General features: G+C 32.5%; 5 protein-coding genes across 5 annotated transcripts; 3 read left to right on the top strand and 2 right to left on the bottom strand.

Moving 5' to 3' along the window:
- Positions 1-4: 4 nt before the first annotated feature.
- TVAGG3_1009370 (ankyrin repeat-containing family) lies at positions 5-4,633 on the bottom strand (the record flags this gene model as incomplete). The annotated part of the gene is made up of 1 exon (XM_001330696.1): positions 5-4,633. The coding sequence occupies one exon, from the start codon at positions 4,631-4,633 to the stop codon at positions 5-7; it is 4,629 nt and encodes a 1,542-aa protein (XP_001330732.1).
- A 1,357-nt stretch (positions 4,634-5,990) lies between these two features.
- Positions 5,991-8,735, top strand: TVAGG3_1009360 (vWA-like family; the record flags this gene model as incomplete). The annotated part of the gene is made up of 1 exon (XM_001330695.2): positions 5,992-8,184. One exon carries the CDS (start codon positions 5,992-5,994, stop codon positions 8,182-8,184), a length of 2,193 nt encoding a protein of 730 aa, XP_001330731.1.
- A 492-nt stretch (positions 8,736-9,227) lies between these two features.
- TVAGG3_1009350 (uncharacterized protein) lies at positions 9,228-13,252 on the top strand (the record flags this gene model as incomplete). The annotated part of the gene is made up of 1 exon (XM_001330694.1): positions 9,248-13,252. The coding sequence occupies one exon, from the start codon at positions 9,248-9,250 to the stop codon at positions 13,250-13,252; it is 4,005 nt and encodes a 1,334-aa protein (XP_001330730.1).
- A 345-nt stretch (positions 13,253-13,597) lies between these two features.
- Positions 13,598-13,986, bottom strand: TVAGG3_1009340 (uncharacterized protein; the record flags this gene model as incomplete). The annotated part of the gene is made up of 1 exon (XM_001330693.1): positions 13,660-13,962. One exon carries the CDS (start codon positions 13,960-13,962, stop codon positions 13,660-13,662), a length of 303 nt encoding a protein of 100 aa, XP_001330729.1.
- A 55-nt stretch (positions 13,987-14,041) lies between these two features.
- On the top strand, positions 14,042-16,391 carry TVAGG3_1009330 (armadillo (ARM) repeat-containing protein family; the record flags this gene model as incomplete). Its single annotated transcript, XM_001330692.1, has 1 exon — positions 14,048-16,384. One exon carries the CDS (start codon positions 14,048-14,050, stop codon positions 16,382-16,384), a length of 2,337 nt encoding a protein of 778 aa, XP_001330728.1.
- Positions 16,392-16,464: the final 73 nt, after the last annotated feature.

Genomic DNA, 16,464 nt, shown 5'->3' with positions numbered 1-16,464 from the left:
GGACTCATAATTTACTATATATCTCAAGTTGGTCCCTGAATGCCTTATATTCACTTTGGAATTTGTTGTTTTCTTCATTGAATTGATCATCATCTGCTTTGAATTTCCTAACTTTTTCAATTAATTTCTTTTCTTGTTGATCAAGAAGTTCTCTTTGAGCACAAATTTGTGCACCACCATAGGCATTATGAGCTTCAATTCTATTATTGTGTCTTTCTCTCATAGAATCTGTTGCGAATGCCATGTAAAGGAAAGAGTTTGTCTTGTTATCCAACCTGTCAGATTCCTGGTTATACAATTTAACTCTCCCATTAAATTTATTGTTCTCAATCTCAAAATCTTCGCATTCTTCTTGCAAAATCTTCCTTGTTGCTTCAATTCCTCCACGTCTTGCATTTAGTTCTGATGCTTTTCTTTCATATTCGCGTTTTCTATATTCAAGATTCTCTTCAAAATCAATGTCTTTTGCACCATTATTCTTCAAGAATTTTGCAAGTCTTCTGTCATTTTCGATATACCATCTGGTCAAACTCATTGGTGTTTCTTTATTTTTATTTCTGATATTGAGATATGCACCATTTTCAATTAACTTCTTTGCCAATTGAACTGATTGCTGATCATAAAATCTTGATGCACATGCATGAATTGGTAACTCGCCATTGGATGAAATGATAACACTTACTCCTTGATCAATAAGCATGAAGGCGCAATCATATGATCCTGATTTGATACACTTGATTAACAATGTATCTCCATTGAGAACAATGCTTGGTTTTGTTCCTTTGCTGAGGAAATATTTAATTGATTCAACCAAATTATTCATTGCACAATATTCCAACAAGTAAATTCCATTTGCATCCTTCATGTCAAGTTTAAGTCCTTTCTGGATTAAAATGTCTGCCATATCGAAGAATCCTTTTGTAACAGCATAATGTAATGCATTATATCCGTTCTTGGTTAATAAATTGATATCAGCACCTTTTTCTAAAAGCAGTTTGAAGTTTTCCATGTTTCCATAGATTACTGCACACATTAGAGGTGATGATTTGTTGACTTCGGAAACAACATCAATTTTAACTTTCTTATGCAAAAGCTTTTTAAGGAATTCAATATTTGGACATTGTGCTGCTTCATGAATTGGATACCAACCTCCCTTCTGCGGTAATTCAAGTTTGGCACCTTTGTGAAGCAATATCTTGAAACAATCCATATGATCTTTCCTTATTGAGATGATTAGAGGTGTTGCATCATCACAATTATGATCAATATTTGAACCTTTATCAATGAGTTTTTCTGTTGCCTTTGCATTACCAAACTTCACAGCATAAATGAGTGAAGTTCTTCCTTTATCATCTACTGCGTTAACATCAATATTGCAATCCAAAAGATAGGAGACAAATCTCTGTTGCTGCTTTTCGATAGCAACCATAAGAGGTGTCTTTCCTGCGGCTCCTTTCTCATTGACATTGAAACCAAGTTGTCGAAGCATTTCAAATCTTTCAACATTGTCTTCTTGGACAGCACGATGCATTCCAGATAATGAATTAGATGATGAAAAGTTCGCCTTCATGTTCTTGAGCAATTTGACAACTTCCCACTGTTCATTATTAATTGCCACAGTTATTGGTGTTTCATTGTTTTCAACTTCATTGATATCTGCACCAAATTTGAGCAATATCCTAATTGCTTTAACATCTCCTGCCGCTGCAGCTCTGTGGAGTTGTGATTTTCCAGATTTGTCTTTTGTATTTATTCGACAATTCTTAGACAAACAGAATTCAACTGCATTAACAGCATAGTTGGAAATTGCATCCACAATTGGCATATTGTCATCATTGTCTTTAATGAAAACAGGATCTTTATCTTTGTGCGTTTCTTTCCAAATGAATTCCATAACATCAACATGATTGTTCATTGCGGCATAATGGAATGGTGTCTTTCCTTCCTTATTCTTTTCAAGTAATTTTGCTTTCTTCGATTTGAGGAACTTGACAACTTGAAGATGTCCATTCATTGCAGCAATATGAAGGACGGTGTTATCATTTTCAAATTTGTCATTGACATCGAATCCTTTCTTGCCATAAACAAGTTTAGTAATATCTTTATCGCCACCAATACAAGAGAAATAGAAAGCAGTATGTCCATCCGAATCTTTTCTCTTGAAATCGACACCTTTGGACTCAAGTAGCTTTACAATTTTAAGGTGCCCAAACTTGCAAGCAACGAGAAGAGGAGTCATCCCTAGTGAAGTCTTTACATCAGGATCAAATCCTCTATTCAGAAGATTAGTGACCAACTGAAGATTGCCACTTTCCGCAGCAGCAATTAATGCATTAATGTTATCATCTGTCTTATAATCAGTATTTGCACCTTTTCCTTCAAGGAAATTCATCATTGCTTCATCACCTTTATAACATGCAACTAAATATGGAGTAACTTGATCTGAAGTTCTTTTTTCATTGATATTGATTCCTTTTTCGATGCAAATGCTGACTGCATTTGTATTGCCTGAACAAACTGCTTGATGAAGCAAAGTGTTTCCTTTTTGATCGCGACAGTTAATATCAGCTCCTTTATCAACTAAAAACTTAAAGATTTCAAGTTGATTATTAAGAATGGCAAGCATGACAATTGGAGTCTGATCTTTGCTGACTGAATTTGGACTTATATCACACTCATTGACTAGGAATCGGACACAATCGGTCTTACCTTTGATGACTGAAATTGCAATCGGTGTTTCAGAGCCTTGTGCAACTTTATTGAAGTCAAGTTTTTGTTCTTTCATGAGTTTTAAGAAATTAATTGATCCATTTTCACATGCAATAGATACGGGTGCATTTCCATTTGTTCTTGGAGAAGTAATATCAACATTCGCAACCAATAATAATTTCACAATGTCGACATAATCTCCTGAGATTGCCATTGACATTGCATCAGTTCCATCATCAGTTGATGCGAATCTGTTTGCACCAATGCTTATCAAATAGCTCACAATATCTGGAGATCCTTTTGCTGAGGCATAAATGATTGGAGTATATTGGTTTTCATTTTTCGATTCAATAGAATGAGGATTATCTAATAACCAATACTTAATGCCAGGGATTGAACATTCGTCGATGGCACCAAAAATGCTCTTTCCTTTCTTCTTAGTATCTTTTTTATCCGCTCCAAGTAAGTATCTGATCATTTCCTCTGATTTTGCATGAGTTATTAAACAATCGTATTTATTGTCATTGTCTTTACTCATGCTTTTCATAATTGTTTCCACTGAATCAATTTTATTATTTTCGATTGCAAAATGTAGACATTTTCTTCTCAAAAGAATGCTGTCATTATCTTTAACATATTTTAATAATGTTTCAAGAATAGATGATCTATTATATTTGACAGAATAAATAAAAGCGGTTTCAGATTGATTGTTCGTGTACTTGATATTAGCTCCCTTTTCAAGAAGATATTCAACAATTTTGAAGTATCCTTCTTGAATTGCAATCATTAAAGGAATGTCGCCATTATTGATGCTTGAATTTGGATCAACACCTGCTTCAATGAGCACCTTGACAGCATCTGCATTGCCGCCCTTAACAGCAACACTGATAGGATTGCTTCCTTTGAATGCATTATTTGGATTAACATTTTTCGTTAAAAGCAACTTGATCGTTTTGACACTATTAAACTTGGCTGCATACATCATAATTGTGTGATCAGCAACCGTATCATTGATCATTGATGGATTTGCATCTAATAATATAGAAACGCAGCCTACATGATCTTCTCTTACTCCAACAAAAAGTGGAGTTTCTGCATTGTATGTTTTGCAGAATTTGAGATTGGAAAACGGAGCTAGATACCTTACTATTTCAACACTGTTCTTCCTGACAGCATACATCAATGGTGAATCATCCCTAATTGGGAATTTTATGTCCAATGCTTTGTGCCAAAACTTGACAATGTTCAAACGGTTATTTTTGATAGCATAAGCTAAAGGTGACAGTCCATCTTTATCCTCTTGGTACATTTGGGCGCCAATTTTGTATAATGTCCATGCAATATAGAGATTGCCGTTGGAGCATGCGTAGTGGAATGGTGTCATACCATTTTTGTCTGGTTTATTGAAATCTTTACCCTTGGCAATCCAGTATAAAATGTCATTTGTTTTGTCGTCCTTTGCGGAAGTAATTAAGTCCTTGCTTGGCTTGCTTGAACCTTGAAAGCCAATAAATGCACTTCTGGAGTCATCATTTCCGAAGTCTATGGCTCGTTTATTGTCGATGTTTTGAAATAAAGGATCTGCGCCATATTTAAGTAATAGAGTAATGATATCTTTGTTTTTACTCTTCATTGCTAGCATCAACATTGACATGGTATCATCTCTTGTGTTTGGGTTGGCTCCTTTTTCGAGTACAGCTTTTACATTCTCAGAACTATTCGAATCTATTGCAACATGTAGACAGGATAATCCTTTGTAACATCTTGAATTACCATCGAATTTTAAATTTATTATTTCTTGATAATTGTTCTTTTTCTTGATGATTTTATAAGCTTTTAACTCACCCAAAGGAAGTTTAAACTCTGGAATACATTCTGGTGGCTTTTTAATACTATTTAGTATCTCATCGTCAGATATAGCCATGCAATATGAGATTTCAATATGGAAAAATTGTCTTCTTATCTCAATTTTTCTCAATTAACTGAATTTGATATTCAATAATTTCAAAAGGAAAGAAGAGAATCGAAAATGGTAAAAACTACACTTAAAATCGGAAGTTTTAAAACGAATTTCCATGCTTTTGAGAGAATTCAATACATCTCAATTTCGTAATCATTCGGTTACAAAATATACCTTTAATCCTAAAATAAAGAAAGTAACTCGATTATGATCAAATAAATTTGATAATGAAAATATTTCTGATGAAAGTTAAGTAACCATCGTACATTTTGAGAAAATTACAAAAATTTGATTACTTTACAAAATAATTTTGAACCGCAATCAACAGCCATCTTTAAAAACCATTTGATTTGAGTTTTTCTAAAACGAAATTCTTTTTCACTTTTACTCAAATTCCTTCAACACGAATGTTAACATTAAAACAGATAAGCAAAGTTTATCAATTTATAAAAAATATTAATTAAATTACACTCCTCCTTCACAAATGAACATTCTGACACAAATTTGAGAGAATCTTATTAAAAAAAAATTCAAATTGAATTCAATTTATCAAATTTAAAATATTTTTTTGTTATAATTTGTGCTTGAAAGTGATGTAGTATAATTTATATTTTTAACAAATCAATTTTAATCCAATGAAGGTTCACTTGTATTAATATATGTTACGATATGTACTTAAGTATTTTCTCATATGATGTCGATCATTTAGTATGAAATCAAAAAAATAATATTTAAATTTTTGAAATCAGAAGAATTATTGCAAGTCTTATGTTTCACAATTTATAATTAGAAAGTCACATATTAATATCATTATTATATTCGCATAAATTATAGGAAAAATTGCTAAAATAAATAAATATAATCAAATATATGATTCATTATAATTGTATTCGATATCGCTAAGAGACTGAGATCAAAAATAGAATTGGAGATGATATTTTGGGTATAATTGTTACTGTCAGCCAATTTTCAAAACATTTCTCATTTTAATTAAATTTTCCTTACTTTTGCCACTCCTGCTCATTTCATTTTAGCCAGAGATATGAGGTCCTTTCTAGGAAAACGATCTATTCATCCTAAGAAAGGAAAATCTGGGTATAATTATAAAAAATTTTGCTGTATATTGCATTTTTAACTGGCACCACAACTGTAAACACAATATGAGTGTAAATTTTTGAATGCCTTTTCCCCACAACTGGATCGATGCAATCTCAATTGGCAAATTTTGTATATAATTCAATTGCATCACGCCCGTAACTTGAAAATTTTAATGTCGGAATTTTCTTATCAATTTTTTTCAGCTCATTTTATAAAAGTAATTCATGGATCTTATTAAAGTTTATGATCCAAACATTCCCAGAGTGTTTGCAATTGATAATTCTGGATCGACAGGTGGGGTACAGTTATATTGGAATAGCGTTCGAACAATTATTCAAAATTTCTTCCGAAATGATAAAGATCAAATCATTCTCTGGAACAGCAAGGCAGAAATGTCAAATATTAATAAATTAACTGAAGTTATATCAAGAAGGAAAGGAACTGGTGGAACGTATCCTTCTTCATTTGTTGATTTTGACTGTTTACACAAAGAAGATGTTCATTTGTTTTTGATAACTGACGGTGAAGTTATGTCTGTTGAAGAATGCGATAAGAAAATCAAATCTAATCCCTTACATTTAGCCTATACCACAGTTTTTATCATCAATTCTAGTCCAGATCTATCTGTTTGTGCCCCATTTTGCAGAAATAATACCAGCCAAATCTTGACTGCTGTTGATGAATCCAAATTTAAAGAAGAGTTCTATGTAACTAAGTCTCTTTTGGAAACTGTGGAAGTTATAGACGAAATCAAAACAATGGAGCAGCTTGATTCTGCTTACGACGACTTATACAATAGTTTAGTTTTCAAATTCGTTGGTACAAACGGAGATGTTGGCATTAAAGAGAAGCTTATCAAACTCAGATCCTTACTTGTAAAACATAATGCATCAGAAGAACTAGAAAATGCTGTCCGTTCCGGTAATTTCGAATTAGCCGTTAAAATCAGCAAAGAATTTCCAAAAAACAATCCAGCCGCCAAAATCGATAAGCTCATCAGCATTGCGAATGGCTCAATGAAGAACGTTTTCGGCATCGGCCAAATTAAGTCAAATCGCGCTGCCAGAGCTGTTACAGTCCAAGACATGGACATTAGTGACTTGAATGACCTTGGCGATGGCCAACCAGACGAAACACCTGTTCTCATTTTATCAAAACTTCCGAAAAAAGTGAATAGTCTCTTATCATGTTTTGATGCAGAAAAAGTGAAGAAACAAATTGATTTCCCACTGAATGCATTGCTTCATATCAGGTGCATCAAGCGCATTCAAGACCACGTAATAGCTAGTATTCCAAACAGCCAATTCATGGAAATCGATAAAATACAAGACGAAGTTTTGGATGATGAAAACTTTTATATTCCAATGGGCGGAATTCCTCTTGGATGTGATCCAACACACGTCAAGATGGCGAACAAAACAATCATGGATTTCATTGCAGGAGGAAAGAAACTTGGAAATCCAGATTTCTGGTTCGCAACAATTTATTTCTGTCTCGAGAAAGCGGATCCAGACAAATCTAAATATGCAGAGTTGATGGTTCCACAACTCAAATACAGATTGCGTAAGAGATTTTCGACTTTGTCTCTTTCAGGAGCTTCAAATTTCAACCTGACATCTTTACCAATCGATATCAGCTTGTGGTACACATTAAACTCTATCTATTTCGAGTCAGATGTCTTCAATCTCCATGCAAGTCATATTAAATATCTCCAGGAATTGTACGAAATGACTTCTTTGATGCCTTTGGATGAAAAAGTTAAAACAGCCATCAAAGTTGTCGGTGCCAAGAATTATTTGCATAAGCTTGCAAGAACTAATCCACTTGCATTCGAATCGAAGAAGAACGAAATTCTTTATAATACAGTTACAATCAATCTTTCTAAAATGAAATTCGAAGTTCCTATTGATGGAGTTTCAAAATATGATGAAAATAGTTTTTCAATGATGGCAAAGTTATGTCAAATCACCGACAGAAACATCGCTTGCCATTTGATCCCAATTCCAACAGAAATTCCTGAAATAAAGAAGGAAGATTATCAGGAGTGGAAGAACTACAAATTTGTTCCATTTACAATTTATCCAAAGACTTTCAGACCACCTGTAAACCAGTGTCCTCCTTTCAATGAATTGAAGAATTCAAATGCTGAAGTTGTTCCTTGGACAAAAATCTTTTACAAGGCTGCAAAGAGAATCAAGAAATTCCCAAATACAAATGACTTAGCGTATCAGACATATTTGGAATACGTCAAGTCAGGAAAGAAGAAGACTTTGATGCCAGATGTTTTGAAAATTTGTTCCCAAGTTGAAAAAGCTTATAAACCTGCCATTCAAGGAACACAAGTTGACGATTTCTTGAAGATATTCAACATGTCAGCTAACAGAGAAAAGAGAATGGAGATGGAAAATGAGAAATAAAATGTTTTTGTTATTGCTTTATATAATTTTACTAAAGCTTCTTTATCAATCCTTGTTGAACGAAATCTACCTTGGTAATATGAAATGATTCATGGGACATCTTAGATTATTAAAATGAGGAAACTTTATTGAGAAAAAATGAACTCATTAACTGTAATTCTCTTGAAAAAGAAAACAGATTATTAAAAATTGAGCTTATTCCACATTATTTTTAAATTTGAATAGATATGTGACTACAGTGAAGTGGATAAGCTTACCTAATAATTAAATTAATCTCATGTATGAAAAATATACTAAAACTCCAAAGAATGATCCCCGCGTTTAAAATAATGTCATATTATTCAATAAATATATTAAACAGTTTACAAATTCGATTCAAGAAAGGTATGAACTGAATTTTTGGTTTGAACATAGATGAATTTAGATATGATAATTTAGATTAGCAATGGAATTTATGACTGACCATAAAAATAGAAAGCTTAACCTTAGAATTTTCAAATTCATTAAGCGTAGAACTGATAATAAACATTAACAAATCACATTTGGTAAAAAATCGGTTTTCCTTCTTTTTTCTTCACGAGTTCATTCTAGTTTTTGAAATAGAACCATTACAATATGAAGCATTTGCTATTATTGGTTATCGATGGCAATTTTTAAAATGTGGTCAATTACCAAAAATGTAAATCTAAAAATTTCCAAGAAAAACATCAAAGTAGTGGTCACAAAAATCAATATTTAAAATAAAAATTTACTAAATAACGAAACTATAATATCTGACACTTTTTGATTCAAAACTTCTATTTACAGATTAACTTAATTTTATTGTCTACAAAGAGTGCATCAAGATTTTATAATAAAAGTCTTGATGACGATAAGACCTGTAAAGAAAACTTTATTATCGTTTTGAATCATTTATATGCACCTAATATTTGCATCATATTAAATACACGAATTTAGTGAATAACGAGAAAATAATTTGCTCAAAAATTGCTTCAAAATATTGAATTGAAATTAATCGATAAGATCAATTGAATTGTGCAAAGAATAAAATTTTATATAAAATATGACGCAGCCTTACACATTTCATATAGAGAACACTGTAAGGCAAATATTGCAACTGTTCCGAGACTTCTCAGCTAATAATGATTTTGGGCCAGATTTTTTCAACACTCAACCTGGAAGTAAAATTAAGGATCTCCTAAACTATGTTTACTTCTTAGATAGGAGACTAAATGCTCAACAAGAGTTATCTCTTAGCGAGATATACGAAGAAATTACAAAGTATTCAGATTTTAATAGAAAAGGATTGCATAAAATGTTTCTCCTTTGTGTAATACTTGATATATTTACGGATCAGAAAGAAAAAGTTCCAGTTAATTCATTCTGGCCTAATTTCTACAAATTGCTCTTGGATGTACGTGATAAAAAGCAATTTTTGGTAGAGATCAGTGCTGCTTCTATTTCAAAATATTTACTGCTAAATCCAGAAGCAGTAGAAGACATATTCAACTCTTTCACGTCTACTCGTAACACTATTAATTCAATCCAATTTTTATCGCTTCTAAGACTCCCAGAAAAGCTTCCAAACGAGCAGTCAGTTGCTATAACGCTCACAATTTCCAAAGTTTTATGCATGGCCGTAAAAGATATTCCGTTAGACTTCATCAAGACAGCGTTGCTTAACATTTCATCTCAAATTATCATCCAAAACGAATCAGATATTATTGGGATTTTGAAATACCCTCAAATTGCCCAAAGTTCAATAATTAATCTTTTAACTTCGGCAATTTACATAACGATTCCAGATGCTGAAGTAATTGCGAATAGAATTGACGATTTTATTCAATTTGCTACTACATGCGATTGTTTAAAGCAAACATTTGCTACAATTGAAAATTTCTTCAATTCAATCACAAGTTTGCCAGCTGAAAAAGTTGATGGATTCATTAAAGTACTCAGTAAATTTTCTATTAGCATCCCTCCATCTCCAATTCAAACAGAAAACGCTGCAGTTCGAGCAGCAAAATTTGTGAAGCATTTATATGAATTAAACCCACAAGTACCATTCCAATTGGTTTGTGATTACTTACGACTTTCTACGATTAACTCCGATATCCTCAACGTTCTGTTTTCTACCAAAATTCTCGGATCACAAGAAAGTTGGAAGAATGTTGACATTCTTATGGTATCTCCAATCATAGAGAACATAGTTCGCTCATGGGATGTTAGCGCTGCCCGTTCAAACAGCATTGTTTTTGCAAATACTTTAATTCTCTTTTTACAGAAAGCTACAGAAATGGTTAAGAGCGTCAAACGCATTGATGATAACACAGCAATGCAGAATATCATGAAAAACAAAGTGGATGACATTGAAGAAGCTATTTCAAATTTGCCGTTCGAACAATTACAGTCAATGTGTACTGTAATGACATTCCACAAGGACAAAGATATGAGATTAGCGGCATACAATTTATTAATCCAAACTGCAGAACTATTTAAAGTTGCAAATACAGATTGGAAAGATTACAGTCTCGATGAACAGCCATTTATCATAAGGTTTAACTCAGAGTTCAACTATGTAACAAAGCGAATGTTCGGAAAACCTCGTGATATTATCAGTATTTTGTCTGAAGAAGGAATTCGTATTGATTGCAGCACAAACATGTTCAAAAAGATTGCTGCATCAAATCATCCGCTCAGCAAACATGTGTTTACGGGCTTGGTTAAGTATTCCGAACAAATGCCATGGTTTATTGAGGGAGTTTCCTCAATGTACTCAATGGAGATGCATAATGAGATGACAGTTAGCTTCCTCAGGCCAGAGAAATTCATTCAACTACTCATTACTAGCAAAAATATTCATTTTATCGCAAGAATGTCAGGAACTGCATTCCCTCTCATAATTCCTCACATTAACTTCGATATAGACTTAGAATCCCTTGCTTCTATCATTAGATATATTATTTTAGTATGGGATGAAAATCCAAAGTCATTTTCAGATCCATCCTGCAAACCATTCCTTGATAAAGTCATTGCATTGTTTGATGAAAAGCCAGATATCACAAGATGCAATGATTACGTCATTGCTCTTGGATTAATTGCTTCATTAGTTTTGCATGGAATGATCGATCCTATTCAAAAGATGACAGAGTTCTATGTTGTTGTTCTCACAGCTGTTCAAAGGGATACTTTGCACGAGAACAAAGCTCTTGTCAAAGCTGCTCATCAGACATTCCTTTGTTTGTTGAAATCCAATGCTTACAACGATCATTCAGTTGACTTCCTTAGTGATACAACTAATTACGAACTGACATTTAACACAATCATGGAAGTACTTAGAATTAACACTTCGAAAGTTAAAGATTTAGTTTCAACTTTCTTAGTTTATGCTCCTTATCAGACGACAGATGCTTTATTGAAACTAAAACCAGAAATGATTGAAGAATCATTCTGTTTCTATTCATATCTTATGTGCGAAGAAGCTCCAGAGACAACAACAAACTATTTGGACAGTTACATTGAAGAAAAGTACTCATACAAGTACGAGGAATATAAGAATTACGAAGCAGGCCCAACATTGTATCTTGTAGAACATTTTTCAGACTATGTTCCAATCTATTTCAAACAAATTGAATCTATGAGACATTCTTCTCCAAATGAAGAACATTTCTTGAAACTTACAAGAGTTACAGCAATGATGTTAAATTCTAAAATAGAATTAAAAGAAGAATTTCTTTTAACAGCACTTAAATTAGCAAATGACTTAAGCCAGAAACCAATGGCATTCACAATGAGTATTAGAAAGCTTTGGCGTGCTATGATGAGAACAGAACAAAGCACTTTATTCATTTTCAAGAACTTGTTTGAAATGGATGTAACAAATGATTCCGTCGATTCCTGCTTGAGTGAATGTCCACAGCAATACCTTGGAAAGGTTGTCGAAAGTATACAAACAATGATGGAAAACTTGTTGATTCAAAGACCAACAATCAAAATTTCAAAACAAAGAATCAAAATCTTCAAAATGCTCAGTCAAACACCTATCACTCCGAAATTATTGTACATTGCTTCTGTCTTCTTGACATCGAAAGTTCCAATATTGTATTACACGTCAAAGAGGAAGCTTCTAATGCAACTTGGAGATATCACTGACAAATACAAGAATTCAATTGAATTGTTACAAGAAGTTTATAAGAAGATTGGCGAAGAAACAATACAATATGCCAAAACTTGCGCACTCCAAACTTTCGTTCTAACAAGAGATAAAGATATCTTTAGAGGAATTGCTATATTCTTGTTAGCATCTGCAAGTGTTTACCCTTCAACGAATTTCGATCAAATCATTCAGAGAACAACAGAAGTTGTTAGACAAAGTTTCAATGATGTGAGTGATTTCGATAAATTCTTTAGTAATCTATTTACTGCTTTCCGTGATAGCGTTGACGTTCATCCTATTCCCGTAAGTTTATTCAACTCACTTTTAAGACATGGAATTTCATTGATTGAAAATGGTTTCCCACATGTTAATGAAGCCATTGCACAGCTGTTTATTTCAGCTTCAAGACATGGATACTTCGATGAAACTAACTCCCATTTGTTAGAAGAATCATTTAGATTAATGCTATATGGAGATAGAATTTATGCTTCTTTGGTTTCAAGTGTTATAGATAGAATCAAATATGATACAATTCAAGATTCAACTGCGAAAGTCTGGGCCAAAATTTTGAATTGCACACAAGTTCTCAGTGAAGAAATACTTACAAAACATCTTTTGTCAAGCTTCATGAGAGCTGTAGTTTTCGGAGATTTCATTATCCCTCAGAAATTATCAATCCTCTTCAGAACTAAATCAACAATCCCAGAACCAGGTTTGAACAAGTTCGTGAAGAAGTTTGGAACATTTTTGATGTCATCAAATGAAGTTTCTCCATGGAATGCGATTACTTTATTGACTGCGATCACTACAGGTTGCGGTCAGTTCGAAATGCTTCCGAAGATGATAATTCATCACTTTAAGAATATCACCAAAGTTAAAGATGATAGTTTCTCATTTGAATCCAGTAATTAATATCTATTTGTTCATATTTTGTAAAGTATTTATTATTTGTAATCTTTTTAATCACATATTTCTTATTTACTAATAGTATAGAAACATTTTTTGCCGGCATACAAAGCAAATGATGCAGTAATAGTTTTTGATATTTTTTATTAGTTCAATAACTTTTTCAAGAATTGATATTTCAAATTTTAATCTAAAATTATAAACATTTAACCATTATTGATAGAATAGTTCAACAATGAAATTATTTTCATTCAAATTAATGAAAATTATCTAAAATAGTTACGCAACTCATTTGGAATCAAGGCATATATTTGAATCGTTCGGCACTTTATGTATAAAAAGAAAATATGATTTGGAAAATAGTATTTTTAGTAATATTTATAATTAACAACAAGTACAAACTAACATGCAATTTACTGTTTTGTTAAATCGAGCTTAAAACCGAATTTTTCTTGGCAAAACTTTCCAAAAATTTCTTCTGCTACAGTTCCTTTGAGTGTATCAATAGCTGGAACCGGTTCTGGCATTTCTATTTCTGATTTTGTGACTGTTGTCTTGAAATTTGGCTTGTAATTTGCAAAAGCATTATCTACGTCAAATGTTTCAATAACGGCCTTTGGTGCTGCTTGTACTGGCTGTGGTTGTGATGGACAAACCTCATTTTGAGCAGGAGTATCCCATTTATGATCAAAAGATGGTTTGAAATCAAATTCCATTTTTTTTAATTAAGAAGGGGGAAACACTATTAATTTAAAAAACCTGACAAGAATTTATTAATAAAAAAATTATTCGAAACAAAAAATGGGTGATTTATTACAATATATTACAATTGCACATGATCAGAATCACCCATCTTTCAATGATGCTCAGAATGCATTAGTTACAATGCAGAATGAAACTCCAATTGAAACAATTCAACAAATTTTGCAAATTTTGACAAGCCAAAACCTAGAATATAAGCAACTTTTCTTATCAATTGTTATATTAACAAACTGTATACGAAACCTAATTACTCCATTAACAGAAAACAATCCAGATCCTACTATAAATGCAGATGATTCTCTGATTAGAGAAATTTTTGATGTATCATTCCATTTCTTTTTGCATGAGAACAGTACGATCAACGCATTAGCGCTAAATCTTGCACAAATAATCATATCACCGCTGAAAAATCGAATATTAGATTTTGAAATCATTCCAAAGCTGGCCAATTTTTTAGTAGATGATTCGTTATCACATGGTATTTCACTTGCTTTACAGTGCTTGATTACAATTTACGGACCATCCGAATATTATCAAAATTTAGTCGAATTTATACCAAATGTCATGACTATTCTCCAAAAATATCCAAACGATTACGATATCATCGCCGAGTGCTACAATTATCTTTACAATTTTATCAGTAATTTTACTTCAATTTTCAATGAAGAACAATTTGCACAATTAGTACAAAATGCAATAGTACTTTTAGAGAAGACACCACTTAAAAAGAGTTGTTATAGGTTTTTACATGCCGTTTTCGGCTATTTTCCAAATATTATCATTCAAAATTTGAATCAAATCTTTACTTTTATATATGACGATGTCAGACCCGACCAAGACGATGAAATTTTACAACAAGTTCATAGTTTTATTGATCGTGTCATTATAAAATCGAAAGATTACGAATTTGATCGAGATTTAATGTACCAATTGCTTCCAAAGCTGTTTATTACTGTTAAGACCATCAAGAAAGAAGATGTTTTAGAGCCATTCGATTCAACATACTTCGCTACCCATACAATTCTGAAATTCATAAAAGATTTCGACCGCCAGTTCGGAATGGAGCAGCTGAACGACTTCATTATACAGAACTCCAGCTCAGATGACCTGATTTCCCATGAAGCGGCCTTCAGAATGCTCTCAATCCTGATAACTTTCATTTCTTTGGAAGAATTAACGAGTGATTACATAGATCTGTGCATAAATGGCATGAAATCGGATTGTATAAGAGTCCAGTACCATGCACTGCAGACATTGAAGAAGATTATCAACCAATTTCCCGAAAAACCAAATTTATATTATTCTTTTTTTGAAAATTACGAATCTATTGTATCGCAATCGGAAGATGTGTGCATAAACTCAATAAGGGTGGCCATAGAAATCGTAAAATGCCAAGGTTTCAACTTTTATGATGAACTTTTGCAATTTGTTAATAATATTTTAATGATTAACGTCTTCCATTTATCAGACCCCCTTTACAAGCTGTCCAAGAAGGTTTCTGAGCTAATTCACGAGCCAGAATTTATTGATAATTTTTTATTGTTGTTTTCTCAATGTTTGATTGAAAATATCTCCGAAATATCAGAGTTTATGATAGATGGAATCGTAAGAAGTACAGAAGTCCTCATTTCCGGCTCATCAGAAAATTTTGAAGGAGTTGCATTGAATTTGATGGAACTCTGCTACCAAATATTGAGTTCTCATGAGTCATACAGCTTCTTTGACCTACTTTCAGCCTTAATTTCCAGAAGATTTGAGTCAATTATTGAAAATTCTGTTCCTTTCTATGACATGCTGCTTCGTAATTTCGAAATTACTGATAATGATGAACTGATAAGTCACATGCACTATGTTATTCCTAAAGTTGTCGTCAAAGAAATTCTTAATGAAAGATATGTTGAATTTCTTCAGTTAATTTTGAATTACTATCGCAGTATCTCAGGAGTTTCCAATAAAATCGGTGCAATTAAGTGCTTTAAGAAGTTATTTGAAGAAGAAAATCCGGAATTAAAACTTCTTTTCAATGACGTCTTGAATTCCTTTAAATTGTTGATGTCGAACATCCATATAATGATGCAGAAGTATGGATCAAGCATTCCAAGGCTTTTGTTGTCGATGGCGAGATTATTATTAAAAGTTGTTGAGAAATGGGACCAACAATGCTCAGAACGTGCAGCATGTTTCCTCATGCACATGTCCTGCGTCATTTCTTCAACAATGAAGGTTCCTAGCGAATTTACCAAGACATTTTGCAAAGTTTTCACAGTAATCAGCCAAAAATACCCACAAATATATGAAATGTTTGTGAAGAAAGGTCCTTACATCGTTCATTTCATTGAACAATTATATGAAGATGGCGATGAGAGTGATTATTAGATTTTTGTATATATTAGATATTTTTTATGTTAAAATAAATGTTTGTTTGTTGATTTTTATGAAATAGACATGATTTTTAA

This window comes from Trichomonas vaginalis, chromosome I (genome assembly GCF_026262505.1).
Source record: "Trichomonas vaginalis G3 chromosome I, whole genome shotgun sequence".
NCBI classification, from domain to species: Eukaryota; Parabasalia; order Trichomonadida; family Trichomonadidae; genus Trichomonas; species Trichomonas vaginalis.
The sequence above is the reverse complement of the archived record's forward strand: the minus strand, read 5'-3'. Positions and strand labels throughout refer to the sequence as shown.